A 27,970-nucleotide genomic window follows, 5' to 3' on the forward strand; every position below is an offset into this window, starting at 1 on the left:
AAATAAAACTAAATAAATTTCTTGAAAAAAACGAAATAAAAGTTAGTTAAAAAAAAAAAATTATTTTATTTTCATAAAAGAAAAAGATTTTTATTTTTATCGTTTTTTTTTCAAAGAAATTTATTTAGTTTCATTTTCTTTTTATTTCATTTTCTTTTCACCTTTTGCTCTTCCTTCATCAGAGGTTTTTGAACGATAACTTCTTAAGGAAGCATTTTTCGATCCATCTTTATCGGAAATTTTTTCTTCAGAATTAAATTTCCTACAAGATCTCAAAATCTGGCTGCAACGTTCAGGGCCACCTTATATTTGCAATTTATGAGTAAAATGAAAAAAACTATATGCTAAGTTTTGAATCTACATAAATAAAACAAATTTAAATCGTATTCAATCACTCGTGGAAACATTTAAACGATCATAATTATTTATAATAGATGAAAAAGATCTTGAATCGCGAGAAAATAAAAATCTCGAGTCGCAAAAGGGAAATTCGCAGGCACGTTTCGCAAGATTCAAATAAAAAAAAAAAAAAGAAAAAAAAAGAAAACGGATGGAACACACCTCGTTCGCTTTGATGCAATTCCACGACCGCAGTAAGTAGAATGTCGTGTAAAGGTGACTCTGTTTGTCCCGTTCTCCCTATCGGTACACCGGTCATCGATGTATCGCGACAAAAGATCGCGGGGCCCCATCGTGCAATCCGGTCGTATGTTCTTACAACGCGTATATCCGCCGCGAACGTAAAGGTCAACGTTCCGCGTCTGCCCCACTTTCTCGCATGCCTGACCTCTTCGTCGTCTCCTCGCGCCGATGTGATCATCCGCGCATCCACGAGACGAACATTCTACATCGGTGCGGCCGAGAAACTTTTCGCGTTTACAAACTGTTCTTCAGGGATTCAAGGGGCAGTGAGAAACCCGAGGTACCCCCCCAGCGGCTCCACCCTGAGAAAAATCGTTTGATTGTATCAACAAGATAGTATCTGAGAAGGCGTTTTGATTAAACCAAGCAGAATTTCTAGTTCCTATTATCATAATAAGATTTTTTATAACTAGAATATTTAATAGAATTTACTAAGTCGGATCTACACAGAAAAAAAGGATAATCTTGTTTTGAAAATATATTAAATTTTAACATGGAAATCTTGAAATGAGATTATATTGCGTTAATTAAAGAAAAATATAATTGCTTGAATAATTGCTTACTTGATTGAAGCCATTTTATATAGTTCAATCGAGAAAAATATATTCTTAGAATTGAAGATTTAATTTTCTCGAATGGAAAAGAAACAATGTTGGATAGAAAATAACATTTTTAAATCCGAGATCATAATTTTCTTAAAGTAGATTTAAATAATTATATATTCTTGACAATTACAATATTAAAACAAGTCTATAATATTGTTAAAATTTAAAATTATTAAATTTTTCTAAGAAGATTATAAATTGTTTTGCGTATATACGAAACAATGAACGCGTTAGTTTAAATATATAAGTTTTGATTTGACACTTATTTTTTTCCTGTGTATACAACTTCTTATTAACTAAACATGGACAGAGCGAGGCCATTTTTTTGTAAATTTAATATTATTGTCAAGAAAATTTGGTAAATTTATCAGGAAAAAATTAATCATACTCATCTGGCAATTCCTAAAGAAATTCTGATTCGTCCATTTTTCAGACATACTAATTGAATCTACTGAGAAATCTCCAGATTTCTAATTAATTTAACCAGATTTTTTCTCAATGCACCAAGTTTCCAGGAATTTTTTTAATTAGACTCTTCAATTCTTCCGAGAATTTAAAATTTAAATAAAGAGATATTTAAATAATGACACATCTCGGACGATGTATCTTTATTAAATTGGTATTGACGGGATTAGATGTTTTTTTAAAACTGTAGATGATTCGATTCAATCATCATCTACGCAGTAAATTGTAGTTTATGACAATTTATGACTACACGGCCTCACACACGCACACCTTTAATGAAGCGCTCGATTATCTTGAAGAGAAGCCAATTATTAGCTTCTGAATGGATGCTGCTGTTTTTATTCAATAAATAACGAGCTTGGAGTACGAGAGTAATACGACAATCATAAATTTTTTTGACAAATTTCTAAAGTGGTTCGAGCCAATTTTCGCCAAGAACTACCATTTCATTCGGAAAAAAGTTTCATAAAACTGGCATAAATTGCCGAATATTTATTTCTTACCTTATCGTACGAGATTTAAAAAAAATGCGCATTAATTATTCGTCCAAGTAATTATTCGTTACCGCTTCCCGCGAAAAGGCAATTTCTCGGTTACGAACACGCCGCAAATTGTCATACTTATTCCCAGTAGAAATCGTCAGATTGTTCCTTCCTCCGACACGCGAGTCTCCTTTCGGTGCGCGTCATTTCGCGCCGCGATTTTCTCGAAAGGGAGGGAGAAGGAGAGGGAGAATGCGTCACGATATGCCCGCGAGGTGCACGCGTCACGTTCTTCTTCGTCGGATTAGCTAGAAGTATGAGGAATTCACGCGAGAGGGAAACGCACAGAGCTACAAACACACAAACACACACCCATGCGTGGATAGAAAAACAGGACTGGGGCGGGAAGGGAGGAGAAATAAAGGAGGGCATCATAGCCGCTTTTAGCACAGCGCAGCTCATCGAGCAACCCATCTGCGTGACATCAGCTGACCGTCGCTCTTGGCTTCTCTCTCCCTCTTTCTTCCGCGCTCCTCCCCCTTTCCCGACCCGCGATATCGCTCCCTCTCGCTCCATCTCCCTCGCGGAGATCTCTTCCAAAATATGCGATGCGTGTGACGCGTAGTCATGTATGAATGCGTCGCATGCGAAATAGAGAGACAGCGCGAGAGAGAGAGACGGAGAGAGAGAGATGGAGAGAGAGAGAGACAGCGGAGGCTCCCAAGCGTACATCTTCGCTCAATGTCAACGTGACGAGACCCGTGCGGCCGCATTTACGTAGTTGAAAGCGCGTTGTGGAAAACAACGACGATTCACAAGTATCGATCATTCGGATCGGATGTCCCTACAAGTGCATCGCGTGGCGCGCGTGCGCTCGCGCGCGCGCACGCGCACACGTGGGTGTGCGCCGGCATGAGATCACCGATGTTGTAATCGAATGAAACACGCATACGCGCGACATATCGTTCATAAGCCGAAGAATCGTCCTCCAAACATGTACATGCGCTATTAGACAAGCCCTCCCCCCCTCCCTCCCTCGCTCTCTCCTTCGCATGAAGTCACCGTATCCGCTCTCTCATCCGTTTATTTAGCGTTTAAGGGGATGCCGGAGTCCTGTTTTAATGGAAAATAAATTTAATGTCGGAAAAAATAATTTCCAGATTGACGATCTGTTTACGCGAGAATGTTTTATAATAATAAAAAAAGAAGAATATAAATAATAATCACCGGAAGAGTTTTTGAACAATGTTTTTTTTGATATTTTGATAAACATTGTCTTTTAGATTTTTTTTTCTTATAAATTATTATCTGCGTAAATACGTCTAAAGATAATACTCGCACTTATATGTATACGCATTCACTTTGCAAGCGCACACGCATACAAACATGTGTTATAATTTGACTTTAAGGGATGCCGGAGTCCTGTTTTATCGAATGAATTTAATGTCGGAAAATAATTTCCAGATTGACGATCTGTTTATGCGAGAATCTTTTATAATAATAAAAAAGAAAGAATATAAATAATAATTAAAGTCCACCGAAAGAATCTTTGAACAATGTTTTTTTGATATTTTGATAAACATTGTCTTTTAGATTTTTTTTTTCTTATTAATTACTGTGAATTATTATCTGCGTAAATTATTTAAAAAGATAATATTCGTACTTATATGAATACGCATCCACTTTGCAAGTGCACACGCATAATGTGTTATAATTTGACTTTAAGGGGATGCCGGGTTTTACCGATAAAATGTTATATTTCATTTTTGTCCGAGATCTTTTAATTAGTTGCACAAAATAATAAATGCTCCTCCACGATTAAAGTATATACAAAAACAAACCGGGAACCTCCTGATTTTATATTAAAAATTTAAAAAAAATTGAAAAATCGTAAAAAGGTCATAACAATATTTGCTTAATATAAAAGTTTTGCAGTTTGTATGCACAAAATAAGATAGGTTCCCGCTAGAGATTGTATGAAGGAATATAAATAAATTTTTAGAAAGGAGTTTAGAAGCCTAATGAAAAAGATTTCGGTTTATTTACCGAAATCTTTTTCATTAGGCTTCTAAACTCATTTCTAAAAATTCATTTATATTCCTTCATACAATCTCTAGCGGGAACCTATCTTATTTTATGCATACAAAGCAAATACTGTTACGATTTGACCCCGATAAAAAACTGTAATTTTTCAATTTTTCTTTAATTTTTAACATAAAATCAGAAGATTCCCGTTTTGTTTCTATATGTACTTCAATCATGGAGGAGCATTATTATTCTGTGCAATTAATAAAATGATTTCGGACAAAAATAAAATACATTTTATTGACATTTTATTGATAAAACAGAACTCCAGCATCTCTTTAACGCGAGATTTAATGCGACCGGAAGGTGAAGTGAAGAAAGTTTTTTTTCCGATTTTTCTCGAATGCCAATTGCTTCGACTGACGGATTTGACGGGTTGAAATACATTTTTTTTCTTCGTTATACACGTCCAACAGATGAAGATGAATTTCGGTCAAACGAGACAACGATAATTGGCTCAAATGGCGACCTCGCCGAGGGACACGTGGCTCGCCGTTGGCGACAAAAGGCCGCGATAAACGCCATCAGCTGGATTCTCGCACGGCTCGAGTGCAGAATGCCGTTACAATAAGAATGTGACCGCCGATGAATTACGTGATCTTCATTTTTAGACTGAATACCGGCTTGACTTGAAACGATGAATACATTGGGTATAAGAAAAAGTTAATGTGTGATCAATTATCAGTTATAAGCTTCGGGCATAATTACTCATCGTTAGGTGATTATGTCTACGTGAGAAGAAATTTTCTATAAAAGTAATAAATGCGCAATCACAATAAAATATTAGCAACACATTTGCGAATCTTAAAGATAAATCTGCGTCTAATATTTGTGTGTGTGTGTGTGTGGGTATGTGGTACAAATATAAATGGCATAAAATTCATAACTAGTTCATCCATCTTGCGGGCACCCTTAAGCAATTCCCAATTTATTTTCGCGCGATGAGGCAAACGTGTCTATTTATGTTGCTCCAGAATTTTACGACAAATACGAAATACGCGGTGAAATGACTCGTATAATCGTGAATCGAGGAAATGAGGAATGGATTGTCGTAGATATATCCGTCGTATATGACATGTATACCAACTTGAACGTATGTAACATATCTGATTTCAAGATTTTTATTCTTATCTTCTTATCATAACAGTCAGCAATCTATATTTTTTTCATTATTTTTACAGCGTTTCACTATTTTGATTTTTTGACTTTTACAGATTTATTATTTATGCATATATACAGGGAGTTTCTTAATAAGTTCGAAAAATTGTAGGAGATGATTTTAGGATTTTTTATCGAATATTAATGGGAATTTTTCATATAAACATATACTCTTACATCTCTTCCTGTGGAGGTAAAATGGGGGTAAAAATTAGGTTTTCAGGTTTTTATTATAATTTTGTTTTTGTCCCAATTTTTCCAACATTTGCTCTAATTTTATTTTTATTTTAAAATTTAATTTCTCGTAATTCGAAACCTATGCTATTTAGCATCGTGCTGTGAACGATAACGTATTTTTTTTGTTGAAAACTACTGATTTTATGAATAAAATCAAAGAAATAAAAAAGTTTCTAAATAAATCAAACTTTTTAATGCATATTTTTATATGATCATATTCCGGCCCATTAAAAGGTTCTAATAAAAAAGTGAATAAAGATTGCTAGTTTCATCCCCTTATAACAATACGGGAAACTAAAAAAATATTAATAATATTTAATAAATAATCTTTTTACCAGTAGAAAATATCCATCTAATTTCATTTCTTTAACTTGTTCCAAATTTGAGAAAAAAAATAAAAACCTAATTTTTACCTCCATTTTTGAAGGAATATAACTCCACAGGGTGGAATGTAGGAGTATATGTTTATATAAAAAAAAAACTCTTAATTTTCGACGAAGAATCATCTGCTAAAATTTTTCACACTTATTAAGAAACACTTTGTATATGATACAATATTATATATTTATTATTATATTTAAGATTTTACATTTTTAATAACAAGAAAATACTTGCTTGAAATGACTGAATTTGTAGCACAAAAGAGATACCGTTAAGCTTGATCGTCGCGTCCATTGAAATGTCTATACTAGTCCAATCAAAATCCATCTTCGTATTTCTCCTCTAAATTAGCAGTCGACCTTCGAATCACGGTAAAAACCGCAAGAAAAACGATCGTCTCTATCATTCTTACAATATTTCTATCTTCCAGGAATCTTTAAATTACATCAGAACTCCGGAAGTGAGACTCTGCGCAGGAAACATGATTGAGATTTTAATGCAACTATCATGTTGATGTAAATGTTAGACCTGCATGTATGATTTATCGTGATTTTCCGTGATTTCAAACATTGTTCTGAAATATTTCTAGTAGAAAATTCTTTTAAAAACGAGAACTATAATTGATACATATAATCATTGATGATAGGAAATTATACCGGTTATATGACTCGCTGTTTCGCAAAAACTCGGGATAATCAACGTCTAGCAATTTTGTTCAATAATAGCAGCGATATAATTCATCACTATATAAAAAGAATTGAAGAAATATAATTTAATAGGAAATATCGGACGTGTAAATAATATTTTAATAATTTAATTGAACCTAATCAATATTTCAATATCATGCGGCACCTTTACTTTTTTCTAACAAATAATGTATTTAATGAAGAAATATAAATGTGAATGCAGAATGGCAATTTAAAGGTGATCGAATAATATATATGTATCACAAGCCTATTAATCGAACAATCGTGATTTCCTACAAATCTCAAACATAGTCGAGAAGATTGTCCTGGAAAGGTTAACGAGGCGAAAGGAAAATGCAGCACGCGAGATGACAGTCATGAAGAGGAGGAACCCGGAGATGAAAGAGAACAGCACGAATAAAACGAAACACGCGAAGAATATCGTGATGATTGTATATCTGTAACAATCAGAAAATGGAAACTGAAATGAGGAAGAGAAAAGGATCGTAATTCAGACATGATAAATATGAAATATTTAACTATGATAATTATTTCTGGATGGAAGCCAAAAGAAAATATCGAAGAAAAAGGGAGAAAAATTAAAAAGAGGAGAAAAACAATGTATTGTGATCCAAAAGGAATTTAAAAGAAGAAGAGCGAATGTATGTTATTTTTTTATACATCGCAAAATTTTAAATTAATTATAATTTATAAAAATTTACAATAGTGCTTGAAAAAAAAAAATATCCAAAAGACTGTTTAATTAAAAAATTACAAATTTCTATTTTTGAATTTTAAGATAAAATTTCTGATTAATAGACTTTTTTAAATTCAAATATAATAATTAAGTGTGATGAAAATAACATTTCTACAGATTATCATCGAGTCTCCGATGGATAATTCCATGAGATTAAAAGGTATTTATCAACTTCATCCCGAGAGAATATATTTCCAACGGAATTTTCGCGTCGTACTTCTGCACTTGCGACACCCTGCCTTATCGTGATGCAAGTGCAAAAGGGAGAATGCAACTACAGTTGCATGCAGAGGAGCCGATGAGGCAAAACGGACCTCTCCGCTCCTGGTCCGGTCCGGTTCGGTCATCAGCCCCGCTATAGCCGGGCCCTTAAGGGACCGAGTTAAAGACCGCGCGTTGGTGCATAGGATGTTTTCTCTCTTCCTCTTCCCAGAGAAATAGAGAGAGAGAGGCACCTCGAGCTGGATTTTGCGCGTACGTAAACGATGAGATTAAAATTCGCGTCGCGCAGCTCGCTCTCCACGAATAAATTTTCGGAGCTCGAAAGATTTTTTTATCGCAACACTGGAAGGCCAAGCGTACACTGAGAAAAATCGTTTGTACCAACAAGACGTATCGTTTGTACCAACAAGTTGGTACAATCTGATTGTACCAACAAGACGTATATGATTAAAGGCAATTTGAATAAATTAAACAAGAATTTCTATTTATCATGATAAGACTCGATTTTTATAAGTAGAAGGTTTAATAGATTTTACTATAAGGATTTGGTTAGTATTTTCTGGTTGGATCTATAAAATTTCTTCTTACATTAATTTCGTTGCTTGCCACTCTTAACTTAACTCGTATTCAATATTTACCATGAAATGTATATAAAAAACTAGAATTAACGTTAAATCCAAAGAATATTTTTTTTCTCTTACGAGTAGTAGTGCCAGAAAGAGGACGCTAACTCTTTGATTGTGTGTGTTTGAGTTGCATCCTTTCTTGCATCACTGTTGCATGCGTTTAATTTCTAACAAACTGAATTTAAAATAATTTATTCAATAATCTGAATTGAATTTATCCAATAATTTTGTTGGAATTCAGAATATTAAACAGACTTTTGAGATTAGATGGAACAAATTGTAGACGGCTTGATGCTAGGAAGTTTAATATTATTAATCAGAAAATTTGGTAAATTTAACAGGATGAAATTAATCAGATTTATCTGGTAATTCCTACAAAAATTGTGATTCGTCCATTTTCCAACAGACATACTGGTTGAATTTACTAGAATTCTAATTAATACAACCAGATTTTTTCTCAGTGCACTGTTTATCAGTTTAATTTCTAACAAATTGAATTCAAAATAATTTATTCAATAATCTGAATTGAATTTATCCAATAATCTTGTTGGAATTCAGAATATTAAACAGACTTTTGAGATTAGATGGAAAAAATTTTAGACGACTTGGTGCTCGAGAGTATAGTATTATTAACCAGAAAATTTGATAAATTCAACTGGAAGAAATTAATCAGATTCATCTGGTAATTCCTACAAGAATTCTGATTCGCCCATTTTCCAACAGACATACTGGTTGAATCTATCAAAATTCTAATTAATGCATCTAGATTTTTTCTCTGTGCACTGTTTATCAGTTTAATTTCTAACAAACTGAATTCAAAATAATTTATTCAATAATCTGAATTGAATTTATCCAATAATCTTGTTGGAATTCAGAATATTAAACAGACTTTTGAGATTAGATGGAAAAAATTTTAGACGACTTGGTGCTGGAGAGTTTAGTATTATTATTTAGTATTATTAACCAGAAAATTTGGTAAATTCAACAGGAAGAAATTAATCAGATTAATCTGGTAATTCCTACAAGAATTCTGATTCGTCCATTTTCCAACAGACATACTCGTTGAATCTATCAGAATTCTAATTAATGCATCTAGATTTTTTCTCAGTGTACTGTTTATCAGTTTAATTTCTAACAAACTGAATTCAAAATAATTTATTCAATAATCTGAATTGAATTTATCCAATAATCTTGTTGGAATTCAAAATGTTAAACAGACTTTTGAGATTAGATGGAAAAAATTTTAGACGACTTGGTGCTGGAGAGTTTAATATTATTATTTAGTATTATTAACCAGAAAATTTGGTAAATTCAACAGAAAAAAATTAATCAGATGCATCTGATAATTCCTACAAGAATTCTGGTTCGTCCATTTTCCAATAGACATACTGGTTGAATCTATCAGAATTCTAATTAATGCATCTAGATTTTTTCTCTGTGCACTGTTTATCAGTTTAATTTCTAACAAACTGAATTCAAAATAATTTATTCAATAATCTGAATTGAATTTATCCAATAATCTTGTTGGAATTCAGAATATTAAACAGACTTTTGAGATTAGATGGAAAAAATTTTAGACGACTTGGTGCTGGAGAGTTTAATATTATTATTTAGTATTATTAACCAGAAAATTTGGTAAATTCAACAGAAAAAAATTAATCAGATGCATCTGATAATTCCTACAAGAATTCTGGTTCGTCCATTTTCCAACAGACATACTGGTTGAATCTACCAAAATTCTAATTAATGCAACCAGATTTTTTTCTCAGTGTACAATTACTCCGAAACATTCAGATTTTTTTTCGAAATGAAAACGTACCGACAGGAAATCGAGGAGTCGAATAAAAATTTCCAACAACAGAAGAAACAACACTCTCGACTCTTCCCACTTTCATCGATCAACGGAATGGATGTTCATCGATCCAAAAATGGAGCTGCGGGGTTAAATGGGTTAAGAACCGTGCGCGTGTGTATGCGAGAAACGTGCGACAATCGACGATGGCGGAGGCGGAGGAGAAGCGTAGGCATTTCCTTATTTAGAAGTGTGGAGAAACGCCGTTGTTGGGCGCGCGCACGAGGGAGTCGCTCTCTTCCACGGGTAAGAGAGGAGAGGAGAGAACACTTACGGAAAGAGAAGTCGATGCCGAAAAAAGCCCCGAGACGACGAAACAGGATGAGCCGTTCTCAATGATTCTCCGCCAGGGTTGCCGCGCCTCTCTCTGACCCGACGAGAGATTCTCGATCGCGATCCTCGATCCAAGACACATTCCGCTTCATCTCCTCCTCTCCTTCTTCATGGATATTCATTTTTTTCAGATATCCACAAGAGAGGAGCGCCACAATTTTATCTTTCATCTCGTCCCACGAGTTTTGAAAATATCTTTATATCGTTGCGTTTTAATTATTATTTAATAACAAGATAAAAATAGGAAAAAAAGAGTATGGAAAATATGGTGGGATTTTTATTAAACAGTTTGAAAGTTTATAATAGTTGGGAATAAGCGAACTTGTTCGTTTGAGTTTCTTAGACTTTACACCCCACGCGTTTCAGAAATATATCGCGGTTTCCGTTTCATGAGATCGCGGACATCAACTATGCCGGGATTACGAAGGCACGTTGTTGGCACGGAAACGAGACCTATATTTCGGATCAGTTCCAAAATGATATCTCGGTTGGGACGCAAATATTAGGTTGCCGACCGCGATTCCTGCGAATGAGTACTCGCATATGCAATCATCTCGCAAGGAGTCGTAATTATATCTTGGATCACGATTAATAGACACATACACATTATATATATACAACCTAATTTTCCACATTTTATTTTAATAAATAATTCTGTCATTTTCAGATCGTATTTTGCATCGACAACAAAATTTTTGCAAATATCGCGTTAATAAATAATTAAACGCACACAGAAAAAAAATAAGCGTCCAATCAAAACTTAAACTTAAACTTAAGGCGTTGATTGTTTCATATATAAGCAACAATTTATAATCTTCTTGGAAGAATTTAATAATTTTAAATTTCAACGATATTACAGTCTTATTTTAATATTGTAATTGTCACCTCAAGAATATATAATTATTTAATTCCACTTTCGGAAAATAAATAATCTTTGATTTAAAAATATTATTTTCTATCCAACATTGTTTCTTTTCCACTCGAAAAAATTAAATCTTCAATCATAAGAATATATTTTTCTCGATTGAACTATATCAAATGGCTTCATTCAAGTAAGCAATTATATTTTTCTTGAATTAACGCAATATAATCTCATTTCAAGATTTCCATATTAAAATTAAATATATTTTCAAGAATGTCCTTTTTTTCTGTGTGCCGAATTTATATATTTATACATAGAAAAAAAATAAGTGTCAAATCAAAATTTATATACTTAAACTAACGCGTTCATTGTTTCGTATATACGCAAAACAATTTATAATCTTCTTGGAAGAATTTAATAATTTTAAATTTCAATGATATTACAGTCTTATTTTAATATTGTAATTATCATCTCAAGAATATATAATTATTTAATTCTACTTTCGGAAAATTATAATCTTTAATTTAAAAATATTATTTTCTATCCAACATTGTTTCTTTCCCATTCGAGAAAATTAAATCTTCAATTCTAAGAATATATTTTCTCGATTGAACTATATAAAATGACTTCATTCAAGTAAGCAATTATATTTTTCTTTAATTAATGCAATATAATCTCATTTCAAGATTTTTATATTAAAATTGAATACATTTACAAAACAAGAATCTTCTTTTTTTCTGTGTAATAAAAATGATTGAGCAGTAGTAATCGAGATAAAAAAAGAAGCCAATATCGTTATCGAGTCATTTTTTTCGCCGATAAAATGCTGTCTTTTTGTATCGCAAAAGATTCTTTATGAGGATAAATTTTTTTTTATAATTATATATGATCTCGTGATCGTTTCTTCGGATGCGATTTTCCTGTTGCAACGCGAGAGATTGTTTGATCATACATTTTCTGTAGTCAACAACTATGTACATTCGTTGGAAAGTTACCTCGTAAGTCGGGATATATCTTTCTCTAGTCATTCGGGTTTTATTTCTTATCCCAGTAAAATGCTAAAGAGTAGGTTACTACGAATATCGATATTAAATTGCAAATGTAAAAATCTTATCGCTCATATTTTGTCACCTTCAACGATAATAACAGATTAAAGTTTTCAGAGATAATGGTTTATATTAACGACATGAGAGATAGAGAAACTAGCATATGACAGCGAGACGAAGATGATGAAAAATCTGTTTCTTACTTTCCATATTACAATTAAAAAATTCATAAAAAGGGGAGATAACCCCCGCGTTTTCTCTCGACCATTTTTACCGAATCCGAACGATAAATAAATTATAAATAATAAATCAAAAATAAATAGGCGGTAAATATTTTATTTTTAATTTTTGATTTATATCTTATAACCACTTTTAAATTAATTTAATTTTTTTATAAATAATAGTCGTTCAGCTTCGACTCGAGCAAATAATCGGCCTATATCCACCACGGTTTCGTTATGCAACGAGTTTCAAACAAGTTGCGCCTACGACGATGAAAAATATGCGCTTACTAAATGATATCAGCTATTATTAAGTCACACGACTCACGATCCATCGACGGATATTTTCAAGCTTCTCATACACGTTTAATAGCGTAAATAAAGAGAGAAATAGAGAGACATACGTATATATATTATTATAGTTTGATGTATCTTGCCTCGCGATATAACGTTGCGAACAACTTTAGACACGTTCGCGATGGGTGTGGCGCGTACATAAGGCGATCTATCGATCGTAGGTCTTTGCGCGACGTGTCGCGCTTAACCTTTGCCTCGATCGTTCATAAATGATAGCACGACATAAATTTTCATTGCAGTCACGAATGAGCGCGAGCACGTCGGCTCGTTTCGTCACGATATTGTCGTTTGCGGTCGCTCTCTGAGGTTCTCTCGCCGGACGTTCATTAACTCGATTGCCACTGTGCTCCTCAAAATAAATCTTGTACCTGACACCTAACTGTCATGTATCCAACCGAAAGAAAACAAAATCTCTCTATTGTTGTACGCAGAAAAAAAGACATTCTTGTTTCGAAAATATATTTAGTTTTGACATGGAAATCTTGAAATGAGATTATATCGCGTTAATTCAAGAAAAATATAATTGCTTACTTGAATGGAAATCTTGAAATGAGATTATAACGCGTTAATTAAAGAGAAATATAATTGCTTACTTGAATGAACCCATTTTATACAGTTCAATCGAGAAAAATATATTCTTATGATTGAAGATTTAATTTTCTCGAATGGAAAAGAAACAATGGATAGAAAATAACATTTTTAAATCCAAGATTATAATTTTCTTAAAGTGGAATTAAATAATTAGATATTCTTAAGGTGATAATTACAATATTAAAATAAGACTATAATATTGTTGAAAATTAAAATTATTAAATTCTTCTAGGAAGATTATAAATTGTTGGGTATATACGAAACAATAAACATGTTAATTTAAGTATATATAAGTATAAATATTGTACATGTTAATTTAACTATACATAAGTATATATAAGTATTAAGTATATTTAAGTATAAGTTTTGATTTGACACTTATTTTTTCCTGTGTATTATTGAAAAAAAACTGCATTAGAACAATATTGTATGATGCATTAATATAATATTGTAATAAAATATAAAAATATTAATTTGTATTTTTAAAAATTAATTATTAATTAAATTAACAATATATAATAATATATATTAACAATATATATTAATGATATAATATTATAAATTATAAATTATATAATATTATAAAATAATTAATTTTTAGAAATTAATTATCGGTTCGAATTTTTATTATAAATTCTTGGATTAATTTCGAAACAATGTCGTCTTCGAAAAGAATGTCAAATGTCTACTTTTTAAGTAAATGACGATAATAACAGATAAGGTACTGTGATTAACCTCTTTTTCTTACAAGAAGAGAATACAAAATCCTAGATTAATTTCGAATAAATTTTATTCGAACCTACAAATTTTTGTTTAATTTTATAAAATTTCAATTTCAACTTTGCATCGAGAATTTACTAATCGATAATATGAAAAGTCAATCAATGTTATCTCCTTAATTATATTTTTCAGCCAATATATTTTCGAAACGTGTATTCGATATAGCGGGAATTCCTGATGCGGCTCCATCAATGGCGCAACGCGGGCTCCAACTTGGACATCAGTCTTCGAGAACCGATGCTACTCCGAGCTAACGCGCGAGTTATGATCCTCGGATCGCTAGCGAGCCCGAGAGCGAGACGAGGCGAGGCAAAGCGAAGCGAGGCAAGACAAGGCGCGACGAGATGAGACGAGATGAGGCGGGCAAGACGAAACGAAGCGAGTCAAATCGAGTACAGTCGAGTCGACTCCGACTCGAGTTGAGGCGAGGCAAGGCAAGGCAAGGCGAGCCGAAGCTCCCGACGCGGCTTCGCCGTTCAAGAGAAGGAATGCGGCCGCCGATGAAGATACGGGAGGGGCGAGCAAGGACGAGAGGAACGGAGAGAGGTAGCGATGGAAGAGAGAAGGGGGTCGAAGACCGAGTCCGGTTAGCGATGGCTCCGATCGGTCGAATCGCGGGCCACACAAACAAGACTCTCTCTTCATCGACACCTTATGATCGATCAGCTGTTTTTGACAGGTCTCCGGATTCTTCCATTCTTTCGCACGCGCGCAGGCGACATTAATATATTATTCTTCTTATGCGTAATAAATGTCGAAAAATTGTGTAGAAGCGAAAGTTTCTTCGTATTCTCCGAAAAATTGGGCAAGAGGGTGGAACGTTCGATATCGATGAGTCAAAAAAAAAATGACACTTTGGTATATTATTTCAAGTTTGTTTCTCTAACGATTTTCGCAGTACCTTTTACAGTACGATTAATCGAGGCAAACTTTATTGCCGTCGCGGTAATGTCCGTCATTAATGTCGTACTGTCCCTGCTCACGCTTCGTTGCCTTTTCCCATAAGGAATTGCACGCGGCACGTATATACATCACGACGGTAGGCAATTAGTGGCTAGAAACGCTAGCAGTGTGTCGCGATTGCGTATATTTCCGAGTGCATTTGCGAGAAGCAAACGTTCTCTCCATTTTTCATCCGAGTGCCCCTCCATCAAGCTTTCGAATTTGAAATTACTTCCTCGCGTTCCATTCACCGTGTAAATTAGACTCGACGCGAATTCATAAGCTCGAACGTGAGAAATGTTTGTCAGCTTAACAACAATCATCTCAGCATTCGTTCTATTTAAAAAAATATATATATATATATACTCTTTGGAAGATAAACCTACACTACTGAGAAAGAGATAAACCTACACTACTGAGAAAAATCGTTTGATTGTATCAATAAGACGTATATGATTGAAAACATTTTAGTTAAATCAAACAAGAATTTCTAGTTATCATGATAAGACTCGATTTTTTATAACTACAATTTTTAATAGATTTTACTATAAGGATTTGGATAGTATTTTCTGGTAGATCTATAAAATTTCTTGTTACATTAATTTCTTTGCTTGCCGCTCTTAACTCGTATTCAATTTTTGTCATGAAATGTATATAAAGTAATATTAACATTAAATCCAAAGTATATTTTTTTTCTCTTACGAGCAGTAGTGCCAGAAAGAGGACGCTAGCCCTCTGATTGTGTGTGTTTGAGCTGCATCCTCTTCTTGCATCACTGTTTATCAGTTTAATTTCTAACAAACTGAATTTAAAATAATTTATTCAATAATCTGGATTGAATTTATACAATAATCTTGTTGAAATTCAGAATATTAAACAGACTTTTGAGATTAGATGGAAAAAATTTTAGACGACTTGATGCTGGGAAGTTTAGTATTATTAACCAGAAAATTTGGTGAATTTAACAGAAAGAAATTAATCAGATTCATCTGGTAATTCCTACAAAAATCCTGATTCATCCATTTTCCAACAGACATATTGCTTGAATCTACCAGAATTCTAATTAATGCAACCAGATTTTTTTCTCAGTGCATTGTTTATCAGTTTAATTTCTAACAAACTGAATTTAAAATAATTTATTCAATAATCTAGATTAAATTTATCCAATAATCTTGTTGGAATTCAGAATATTAAACAGACTTTTGAGATTAGATGGAAAAAATTTTAGACGAGTTGGTGCTGGAGAGTTTAGTATTATTAATCAGAAAATTTGATAAATTTAAAAGGAAGAAATTAATCAGATTCATCTGGTAATTCTTACAAAAATTCTGATTCGTCCATTTTCCAACAGACATACTGGTTGAATCTACCAGAATTCTAATTAATGCAACCAGATTTTTTCTCAGTGCAAAGTAAGCAAGGCTCTTCTTATATCGAAAGAATGTCATTGGAATTTTTTTTCTCCAAAAAGACGACGCTGATAAGACGTTTGAGCGTCCTCTTAATCTGCGTATCGCGTTAAGAAGTCTCTTTTCCGAAGGTTACGACGATTAGTCACGTCGAGTAATCCGCTAAAGTCAAAATCGGGCGCACTCCAAGTTTCGACGAAACAATTTCGAAAGGACGGGCGCACTTGGCGACGAATTCTATTCACGCCACTAGGTCACCGAGAAAACCTCGTTACACAGTCCCGATGGAAATAGAGCGCGTTTGAACGCGTCGGCCGCCCTCTCGAGTGCATCACTATGAGAATCATTACGAAAGGCGAGAGCTCCCGCGTCTTTCCACATGCCGCGTCGTACAATTGTAAAAACCAACCGTAGATGCCCGGACAAGCACCGGCGACAGTGTCTCTCAACCTCCCCGGGGAAACGTCACGCGGCACATGACAGAGAGAAAAGTCGCGACCGACGAGGACAAGCGATCGATCGCCTGACGCATCGTTCATTAGACAAGTTTTACTATCATACAGTTTCATTGGGACTATTAGCGTTAATCGATATTTAAAGATTCCCAGGAATTCCAATGATAAATAATCGCCTTCAATTTACTTTCCTCACTAACACAAATTTCCTAATGATAGGCTTTAAATTTCTTGCTAACGTGTTATTTTCAAGAATCTCGTTAAGGAGATGGAGAAAGAGAAAATATAGATAATCAAAAGAAGATTTAGAAATTTTTTTAACATCTTATTTTATAAGACGATCTTATACAGGGCAATTTCTTCCCAAAAGAAATTCTTGTAGCTTAATAAAAAAAATATGTAATTTTAATTACGAATTACATATGTTTTCTTCGAAACAATTATGCATTTTCTTTACGCCAATTGATTCCTCTTCATTATTTTCTACATAAAAGTATTAAGATAAGATCGAAAAATGAATATTTCACTAGATATTTTATGATTCATGTAAAATTAAGAAATTATTTCAAGCCTCATAAATATACTTACTAAAAATACTTTATTATAATGTTTTGAAAAGCTCTCGAGGTAAGCTACAAGAGCTTTTTTTTGGGGAAGAGATTGCCCTGACACCCGGTATAAGATCGTTTTATAAAATTTTTAAAAAATTTCTAAAGTTTCTTTTGATTGAAAATGATGATAATATTTTTTTTGACAATAAAAAGATATAATTCACGCTGTTTAGGCAAGAATAATTAACACTGATTACTATTTAGCTATTTTCTGAAATAAGGTAAAGCCACCCACTCTTTCCTCTCCTTATTTCAAAAAATTCTTACAATATTGTACAATATAGATTTACGATATTCGCGACATACGCGAGATTAACAAGTCTCTCTCGTGAGTATGCAATGTAGATAACATTGCTTTCCAGCGCGTAAAACAAAACGAGCGGACCCAGCTTTCTCTTGACTTTCCAAAGCCGAATCGAGCCACGTCCTTAGAGTCCAACTGCTCCTTCGTGATGTATAATTCATTCGATAAATTACCGTTAATCCAAGTTACTCGAGAAGAAGATCGTGAAGGGCAAATCACGAGAAAATGTTACAATCGACAATTTTATCTCGCTCTTTGCAAATTTCTTTCCTTAGATAATTAAAACTTTTTTCATGCGTCTTCTCATAAATATGAAATAATTCAGACAAGGATAATCTCGTTACATTATCGCATAAAAGGTACACTGAGGGAAAAATTTTTTTGAATCAAATAAATTTGTTTTTTTCAAACTTTTGCTCTAAATGGAAGGAATTGTTTATTTCATTTAAGCAAAAGCATTTAATTTTAATTAAATATGCATGTTATATTAAGTAAGTATATTATTTTCATTTATATATATTTTATATTTAAATACTATTTTCGTAAAATATACACTATAATTTATCAAATTAAATATATTATTTTTTAAAATTAAAAAATTTTAAATTTTCGGGAATAAAAAATGCATTTTAATAAATATTTTGTAAAATTAAAATATAAAAATATTTAAAATTAAAAATTATAATTTTTTAAGCATATGTAAATAAATACTTAACTTAAGCAAACAGACGTTTTGAATACAAGTAAATACGTGATGAGTATCCACCGAATAAATAGCTTTCTTGAGTTAACTAAAATTTTTTTATTTCAACATAATTTTTTCCTCAGTGTAGTGGATTACATCAAAAGCCGTAGCCGCGCGATGGAATGCTAGTTTTTTTCTTTATCCAACGATAAGCGTCAATTTATCATAAGTGCGTGTTAAAGGCACAGATTCCACATGCACTCAGTTAAAAAAAAAAAAAAAAAAGAAAAGGAAAAAGAAATTCTCGAACGTCTCTATGAATCGTTTATTTACGCGGAGATTTATTCTTCGAGAACAGGTTCGCGGAGATCTGGTGAACGGTGTATCGAGAGTTCAGGGGAGGGAGATTGGGAGAGAGGGGAAGGCTTATATCAAGAGTACCCATAAAGCGGTTTTACGAGGCGGTACGAGGTCAGCGTCTTTTCCGCGTCTTTTCTCGGATTCGCCTATCCTCGCCTTCGGTTTCGATCAAAACAACATCACCTCGCAATATCGCGCGCCTATTCGACGATAACAAAATGATCGGCCAATCTTGCCATCGTGACCGATATGTGTGCGACAAATAAATATTTACGCACGCTACGCGCGTTCCTTTCACTCGCGCCGATTCGTGTCGCTTATCGATTCCGAAAATACGCACATGTGCGGCGCGAATAAATACGCAAGTATTTGGATGAGATAATACGCCAAGTTTCCAAGTTTCTCGCGAGTCAAAATCGAACTTACTTTTCCATCAATGAACGAATATTTGGATACCCACACAGAGAAAAAATAAGTGTCAAATCAAAACTTATATACTTAAACTAACGCATTGTTTCGTATATATGCAATAATTTATAATCTTCTGAGAAGAATTTAATAATTTTAAATTTCAACGATATTACAGTCTTATTTTAATATTGTAATTGTCGCCTCAAGAATATATAATTATTTAATTCTACTTTAAGAAAATTATAATCTTGGATCTTTAAAAATGTTATTTTCTATCCAACATTGTTTCTTTTCCATTCCAGAAATTTAAATCTTAAATCGTAAGAATATATTTTCTTCGACTGAACTGTATAAAATGGCTTCATTCAAGTAAGCAATTATATTTTTCTTTAATTAACGCGATAGAATCTCATTTCAAGATTTCCATGTCAAATCAAAATTTATATACTTAAACTAATACGTTCATTGTTTCGTATATATGCAACAATTTATAATTTTCCTAGAAAAATTTAATAATTTTAATAAATTTCCACAATATTACAGTCTTATTTTAATGTTGTAATTGTCACCTCAAGAATATATAATTATTTAATTCTACTTTAAGAAAATTATAATCTTGGATTTAAAAATGTTATTTTCTATCCAACATTATTTCTTTTCCATTCGAGAAAATTAAATCTTCAATTATAAGAATATATTTTTTTCGATTGAACTGTATAAAATCGCTTTATTCAAGTAAGCGATTATATTTTTTTAATTAACGCGATATAATCTCATTTTAAAATTTCCATGTCAAAAACTAAATATATTTTCAAAACAATAATGTCTTTTTTTCTGTGCTGAATTTATATGTTTATATATAGAAAAAAAATAAGTGTCAAATCAAAATTTATATACTCAAAATAACGCGTTCATTGTTTCGTATATACGCAACAATTTATAATCTTCCTAAAAAAATTTAATAATTTTAAATTTCAACAATATTACAGTCTTATTTTAATATTGTAATTGTCATCTCGAGAATATATAATTATTTAATTCTACTTTAAGAAAATTATAATCTTGAATTTAAAAATGTTATTTTCTATCCAACATTGTTCCTTTTCCATTCGAGAAAATTAAATCTTAAATCATAAAAATAGATTTTTCTCGATTAAACTATATAAAATGGCTTCATTCAAGTAAGCAATTATTCAAACATTATATTTTTCTTTAATTAACGCAATATAATCTCATTTCAAGATTTCCATGTTAAAACTAAATATATTTTTAAAACAAGAACATCCTTTTTTCTATTCAGATGTCAATGGTGCAGGCAAAGATGTGAATATTATTTTTATGTTAATGTTTTCTGTCCGAAAGAAAAAAACAAAAAGTCTTTGTATTCGGGAATATTTGAAAAAATATAAATGTGAAAGAATATTCCCGTAACAGCTGTTAGAAAAAAATTATCGCAGTCCGATATATCCAGAAAATATCTAGGTATCCATACATTGATGGAAAGAGATGAAAAATTACATATTGATAGAAAGATTAAGATCCGAAGAATAACATATGTATAACGCTTATCATGCTTTGCCTATCACTTTATCTTTGGGTTATTCTTCTTGGAAAGGGATGATTATAATAGGATGCATTGTGTCATTGACAGGTCAAACTATTATCGTATGCCGATTGTAAGAGTTTGTAGTATCTATTGGCACGAGGAATACAAAACCCGGAGCATTTAAGGTCTTAATCACAACCGTGACGAAACGAGAACTCGTGACCGGCAACGATAAAGTTAACAGAGAAAGTTAGTTCTTGTTCAACTAATCGCATGGTAGGACCTTTTGTAACCGAGGCTACTTCCGATTTAACGTCCCGCATCATCGATGTTGGTCGACCAGCATTATACTGGTTGTCAAACCCGAAAAATGCTCGTCTGCCATTCATTCGTTAATAGAGGGATCGCTACCGAAAATGGTTGACCATCGTCCTTAGATCCTTGACAATGCGATTATCTGCAGCAAAACGGGATAGCAAGATAAATATCTTGTCTGACAAAAAAAATCTGTCTTTCTGTGAAAAGAGGAAAACAAAGTTACAAAGTAATCTCCTGGGGATTATTTTCAACAGAACGAATCCTTGATATTTATCGTATACGCATGACATCACAAGTATGAACGTCCGAAGAAGTTCTCTTTGTGTACGTTATATTTTGCACCGCTATTAGAAGCGACTGTCATAAATGTCAGATGCAAAACTACCTATCTATCTACCGCAACTTCCATACCATGTAATGAGAAACGTAGTAGTATCTCGCAAACATCGGTTCGCTTAAAAAAAAAGAAAAGAAAGAAAGAAAAAAAAAAGAAAGAAAAAAGAGCAAGCGTGACTTTTCGCAAAATATTCATCTTTGCTAATCTCATAATTTGACATTTTACACAGAAAAAAAGTAAGTGTCAAGTTAAAATTTATATACTTAAATTAACGCGTTCATTGTTTCGTATAAATTGTTACGCAAAACAATTTATAATCTTTTTAGAAGAATTTAATAATTTTAAATTTCAACGATATCATAATCTTATTTTAATATTGTAATTGTCGCCTCGAGAATATATAATTATTTAATTCTACTTTAAGAAAATTATAAATATTTAAAAATATTATTTAAAAAATATTATTTTTGATTTAAAAATATTATTTTCTATTCAACATTGTTTCTTTTCCATTCGAGAAAATTAAATCTCCAATCATAAGAATATATTTTTCTCGATTAAACTGAATAAAATGGCTTCATTCAAATAAGCAATTATATTTTTCTTTAACGCGATATAATCTCATTTCAAGATTTCCATATCAAAACTAAATATATTTTCAAAACAATAATATCCTTTTTTTCTGTGTGCTGAATTTATATATTTATACATAGAAAAAAAATGTCAAATCAAAATTTATATACTTAAACTAACGCATTCATTGTTTCGTATATACGCAACAATTTATAAGCTTCTTAGAAGAATTTAATAATTTTTAATTTTAGAATTTTTAATTTTAGAAGAATTTAATAATTTTAAATTTTAACAATATTATAGTCTTATTTGATTACTGCAATTGTCACCTCAATAATATATAATTATTTAATTCTCCTTTCAAAAAATTATAATCTTTGATTTAAGAATGTTATTTTCTACCCAACATTGTTTCTTTTCCATTCGAGAAAATTAAATCTTCAATCATAAGAATATATTTTTCTCGATTGAACTGAATAAAATGACTTCATTCAAGTAAACAATTATATTTTTCTTGAATTAACGCGATATAATCTCATTTCAAGATTTCCATATCAAGACTAAATATATTTTCAAAACAAGAGTGTCCTTTTTTCCTGCGTACACAAATTCGCACGTATTTTTTCCTCGATATTTAATCCGTTTGCGGAAAATAAATTGCTCGAGTACAAATTGTGCGCTCGATTATAAATTGATTTTTCGCTGACGACGCTCAAAAGCTTCCTTGTGGTTCCTATTTCGCGTTACATTTCTTTCCCCCTTTTTTCCTCGCGAACAAGCACGCCGCTGCGCGCCGGCCACGTGACATACACGCGTCGCGATAGCGAAAGGAGCGGATAAGGCGATCGTACACGTGGAAGGGTCGCGAAAATGTACACACACGACGTTCGTGCAGGGTGTTCTACATCCTCTGGATGTGGAGAAGAGAGACGACGGGGGAGAGGCAGATTCCTTCGCCGTTTTCCGCGCGTTCCTAAACGCAATAAGCGGGGAGGCCGTGTCGCTTTCGCAATACGTGTACCGTGAAATGGAGTCAAGTCGATTAACGGTGTATCGTTTGTACCTTTAAAAAGAACACGTCGTCAAAATTGAGAAAACGTCTCACGAAAACGAGAAACACATAAATATCTGCAACGCGTTAAGGATCTTAAATCAAGCTTGATAAAAATTGAGGCTGAAATTTCCACGACACCCTATATAAGCTTCATTCCCGGCGCAGAAATTCGCCGACAGTATTAGGGACCGATATTCCATCGGCGATATTTCGAGTGCGAATTTCACAAGCTCCGACCGAGCGAGAAAATCCGCGAGGATAAATAACGAGACAGATCGACGAGAGGAGTACGCGATGCTCGCGTTACGTCACTCGTGGCGATAAAAAAATTGGCTCTCTCGGGCGCAAAATTGCTCGCAAAATGGCGCATCGCCGCAGTTTTGCATCTTACGACCTACACGCGCACTTAACATTTTCCCTCTAGCTACACCTGAGGGAAAGCCTCCCCTGGAGCAGCGGCATACGCGAAAGTAAAACGACCCCGAAAACGGAAAAAAATGAAAGCTGTCAAAAAACTCACCCTCGTCCAGCAGACGCTCCACGTGTATGAAGACATTCGGGAAGGCAGCGAGCTGCTTCCGGTCCTTCAACAACTGTGACAGGTAGTCCGCTATACTCTGCGTCGTCGTGTTAGTATTATCACACATCGCAAATTGTACTCGGTTGCTTCAATGGCGAATGTTGGCGCGTGTTGGGCGCGCGCGGGCACGCTTTAATCACAACGAAGAGAAAGAGAAAGGGAGAGAGAGAAAGAGAGAGAGAGAGCGCGAGCGGGCCACACGACGGTGCGCGCGGCGCGGTGTCGAACGGACGGAATCGTTCTCTCTTCGGGAGAACACACGGGCACGGACGGGCGGAGACGTACTGACGAAAGAGCGTTCGAAGAAGAGAGCCGGAACGCGAGGCGCGGGAGGGGAGGCGACGCGGCAAGCGGGAGGGAGGCGGCGTGGCGAGTGGAAGGGATGACGGCGCAGCGAGTGGAAGGGATGGTGGTGCGGTGAGTGGAAGGAAGAGAGGGGGAAGAAAGGAGGAAGCGGAGAGGGATCGCGCGCTCCTCCGAGAGAGTCGTAAAGTCGTCCGGATTTTTTTTGATTTCTCCTCTTCTCTCCAGCGATGTGAAACTGGCCTCTGGCTCTTTCCAGTCGCCGAGGGTCTCCCTTTTTCCTTGAGCTTCTCGCTTTCGTCGACTCCGATTGTCTCCTCTTCTCTTGGAAGGCGCACAGTTGACTATTACGTTTTTAGAAAACGATCCCGCAACTGGTGAACGCGCGAGATCGCGAGAAGGCGACGCGGAGCGATGGAAGGGTGGGAAGGAGAGGGAGGCGAGAAGGAGAAAGAGCAAGAGAGAGAGAGACGGAGCGTCCAAGATAAATAGAACGATCGACGGACGATGGGAGAGAGAGAGGGGGGGGGAGGAGAAAACGGGGAGAAGATGGGATAAAGGGGCAAAGAGAAAGAGAGAGAGAGAGTTAATTGTGCATAGATGAATCGCGCGTGCGTCTCTCTCTCTCTCTCGCCGCTCGCTTGCGCTTCGTGAGGCGGTTATAAATCGGAATGCGGAGATCGCGAGGGGATCCGGAGGTAAGTACGCGCGCTACGGAATTCTCAGATCTACTGATCGCACCGCCCGCGCGTCTGTGCATGCGCGCATGCGCTGGGCCGAGCCGAAGCCGGCCGAGCCGGGCCGAAGATCGAGTCCGCGCGCGCATGCGCGATTCCTCCGCCCCCGCGCATCTCGCTCCGTCTCCGTGTCTACCGCCCACTACCATATACGGCCTCTGCGTATGCGCTAGCGGCGAGAGAGAGAGAGCGAGAGCGAGAACGAGAGAGAGAGAGAGACGGATATACACGCCATATACCATCGCGTTGCAGAGTCGGATAATTCAGGCCCACGTTAATACATTCCTCCCTCCCCCCTTCTTATGCTCTCCATGAATATGCGTAGGGACGCTGTCCCGTCCTTTTCCCTCTTGGCGAATCCTTCGCGGATAATCTTACAGGATATCCATTCTAATTTACGTTTAAGGATGTTTTGTATGTACAATCCCAGCAAAAAGTAGCTGAAAATTAATATTGACGAATATATCCATTTTTGATGTATTTTGAGGAAGAAATTGTGTGGAATATACAATTTGATCTTAGCTACAGTGCAGAGATGTATTTTTTAATATTTATTGCGTTTTTATTGAAATATTCTGAATTTTGTTAACGGAAATGATTAACTTTTGCCAGAGAATTTCGCTTTGTGACAGATACATGGCTAACTTGATTGAATTATATTTAATATCTTTTTAACCAGTTAATACTTGTATAATATTATTTTCTCCGTATCTAAACTTTTGCAAATTTTCAACAAATTCTGACTATTATTTCCATGTGTTTTTGTCATTTGAATCGACGTGATTATACGTTTCCCATAAGAACATATGTTAATTTGGTGCAAATTAAAATCCTTGTAACTTGTCACAACGCTTTAGTGAATCGATTTAAAAATTCTACTGAAGATTCTAAACATATGTAAGGACATTCTGTACAATTTTCATTAAATTCTCAATATTTTGAGAATAGATACAAAATATCCTTAATCGAAATGATTAATTTTTGGCAGAGAATTTCGCCACTTGTGACAGATACGTGGCTAACTTGATTGAATTATATTTAATACCTTTTTAACCAGTTAGTACTTGTATAATATTATTTGACCAAATATTTCCTCTGTATCTAAACTTTTGCAAATTTTCAACAAATGAATATTATTTCCATGTGTTTTCGTCATTTGAATCGACGTGGTTACACGTTTCCCATAAGAACATATGTATTAATTCGGTGCAAATTAAAATCCTTGTAACTTGTCAACGCTTTAGTGAATCGATTTAAAAATTCTACTGAAGATTCTAAACATATGTGAGGACATTCTGTACAATTTTCATTAAATTCTCAATATTTTGAAAATAGGTACAAAACATCCTTAACGTCGTGTCGCTCTCTTCTTCGGAATCTTGGCGCGAAACGCACCCGGAGGGGAGAGATTTACTCCCGAATCTTTCCGGCGAGCCGTACATTGCCACGGGTCTCCAATTACAATTTTTAATCTTGGCTCGGGATCTCGCACGCGATGACACGCGCGCCCAGCTGACGAGCCGCGCAACGTTGAAACTTGTCGTTCGCGGGTTGTCAAAATCAGATGCAAGCTTGGCGCGACTCTTCGAGGATGAATAACGCGAGGGATTAATGGGAAAAGAAGTACGCTGCCTTTACGCTAATAGTAATCGTCTTTGCAAAGGCCGCAGGAAGCCGCTCCTAGGAACGTCGCGCGTTCGTGGAAGTAGAGAGAAAAAAAAATGGACCACACGGGAGATATATTCCGAGTGCGCAATCGGCCTTTCCCAACGAGATCGGTGCATTACATCAACATCGGTGGCGCGCAACTTTGTTACGATCTCGGAGCGGCGTGTCTTGGAATGCATAATTAATATTCTCTACCTACCTATCCATTTTTTCGATACGCGCCGACCGCTATGCTTGAAGCGTGAAACGTACAAGGTAAATATCTGCGAACGCGTGTTTATCTATGTCGTCAATTTATACATGTTAACGATATATAAATTGGCAACGTTTAGCTGAGAGAATCTTAAATCTTAATCTTTTTTCTTTTCTTTTCAGAGAGGATCACTAATTTCAGACGACAAATATTTAATCTCGATACCTTCAAATTAGTGACATTGCAAGGCCATGTAACGTGATTCTTTTTTACCAGCTTCTTTATATAAATAAAATACGTATTGTTTTCAGCGATCCAGCTAAATATATTTTACGTATAATTGTTTTCTTTTAATCTAATTTTTTTCCATTTTGAGACATATATCCGAAGAAATATTGCAAACGAAGAATTAGAAATAAAGATAAAATAGTTTAACGGAGATCGATGGAAGTAATTATTTTTCAAAAATCATTATGTAAATAGTCTACTTGTAACAAATAATTCGCATTTTATCACTAGAAATTTTATTACAAACTTATTTCATAAATATGTTAGCAGAGCATATTTTTATATCGAATTTATATAAACCAATACAGGGTGTTCCATTTTAATGTCCTATCCCCAAATAACTTTCTTATTTTTAATTTTAGAAAAAGATGTCTCAGACAAAAGTTATATGGTTTTTAGGGGTATTTTTTGAGTTATGAGGCTTGAAATCATTTCTTAATTTTACATAAACCATAAAATATCTTGTAAAATATTCATTTTTCGATTATCTTAATACTTTTATGTACAAAATAATGAGAGGAATCAATTGGTGTAAAGAAAACATAGTTGTTTTTTAAAAAAAAATATCTAATTTGCAATTAACAATTCCATATTTTTTCTTAGAAACAACTATGTACTTCTTTTACACCAATTGATTCCTCTTATTATTTTGTACATAAAAATATTAAGGTAAGATAATCAAAAAATGAATATTTTGCAAGATATTTTATGGTTTATGTATGACATTTTATTTATGTAAAATTAAGAAATGAGCCTCATAACTCGAAAAATACTTCATGAAAAAATCTTTATAGTGTTTTGGAAAGCT

General features: G+C 34.1%; 1 protein-coding gene across 3 annotated transcripts in view; it reads right to left on the minus strand.

Moving 5' to 3' along the window:
• The window catches only part of LOC105250816 (protein held out wings), a 50,980-nt gene extending 25,969 nt beyond the window's left edge, over positions 1 to 25,011 (minus strand). For all 3 annotated transcript variants that reach the window (XM_011257110.3, XM_011257109.3, XM_011257108.3), the window contains exon 1: positions 23,914 to 25,011. In XM_011257110.3, coding sequence (XP_011255412.1) covers positions 23,914 to 24,040 — 127 coding nt within the window. In that variant the 5' untranslated portion in view covers positions 24,041 to 25,011. The remainder of the gene's footprint in view (positions 1 to 23,913) is intronic.
• Between the last annotated feature and the right edge of the window lie 2,959 nt (positions 25,012 to 27,970).

The sequence above is a fragment of the Camponotus floridanus genome, unplaced genomic scaffold (genome assembly GCF_003227725.1).
Source record: "Camponotus floridanus strain SB8 unplaced genomic scaffold, Cflo_v7.5 scaffold8, whole genome shotgun sequence".
In the NCBI taxonomy this organism is placed as follows: domain Eukaryota; kingdom Metazoa; phylum Arthropoda; class Insecta; order Hymenoptera; family Formicidae; genus Camponotus; species Camponotus floridanus.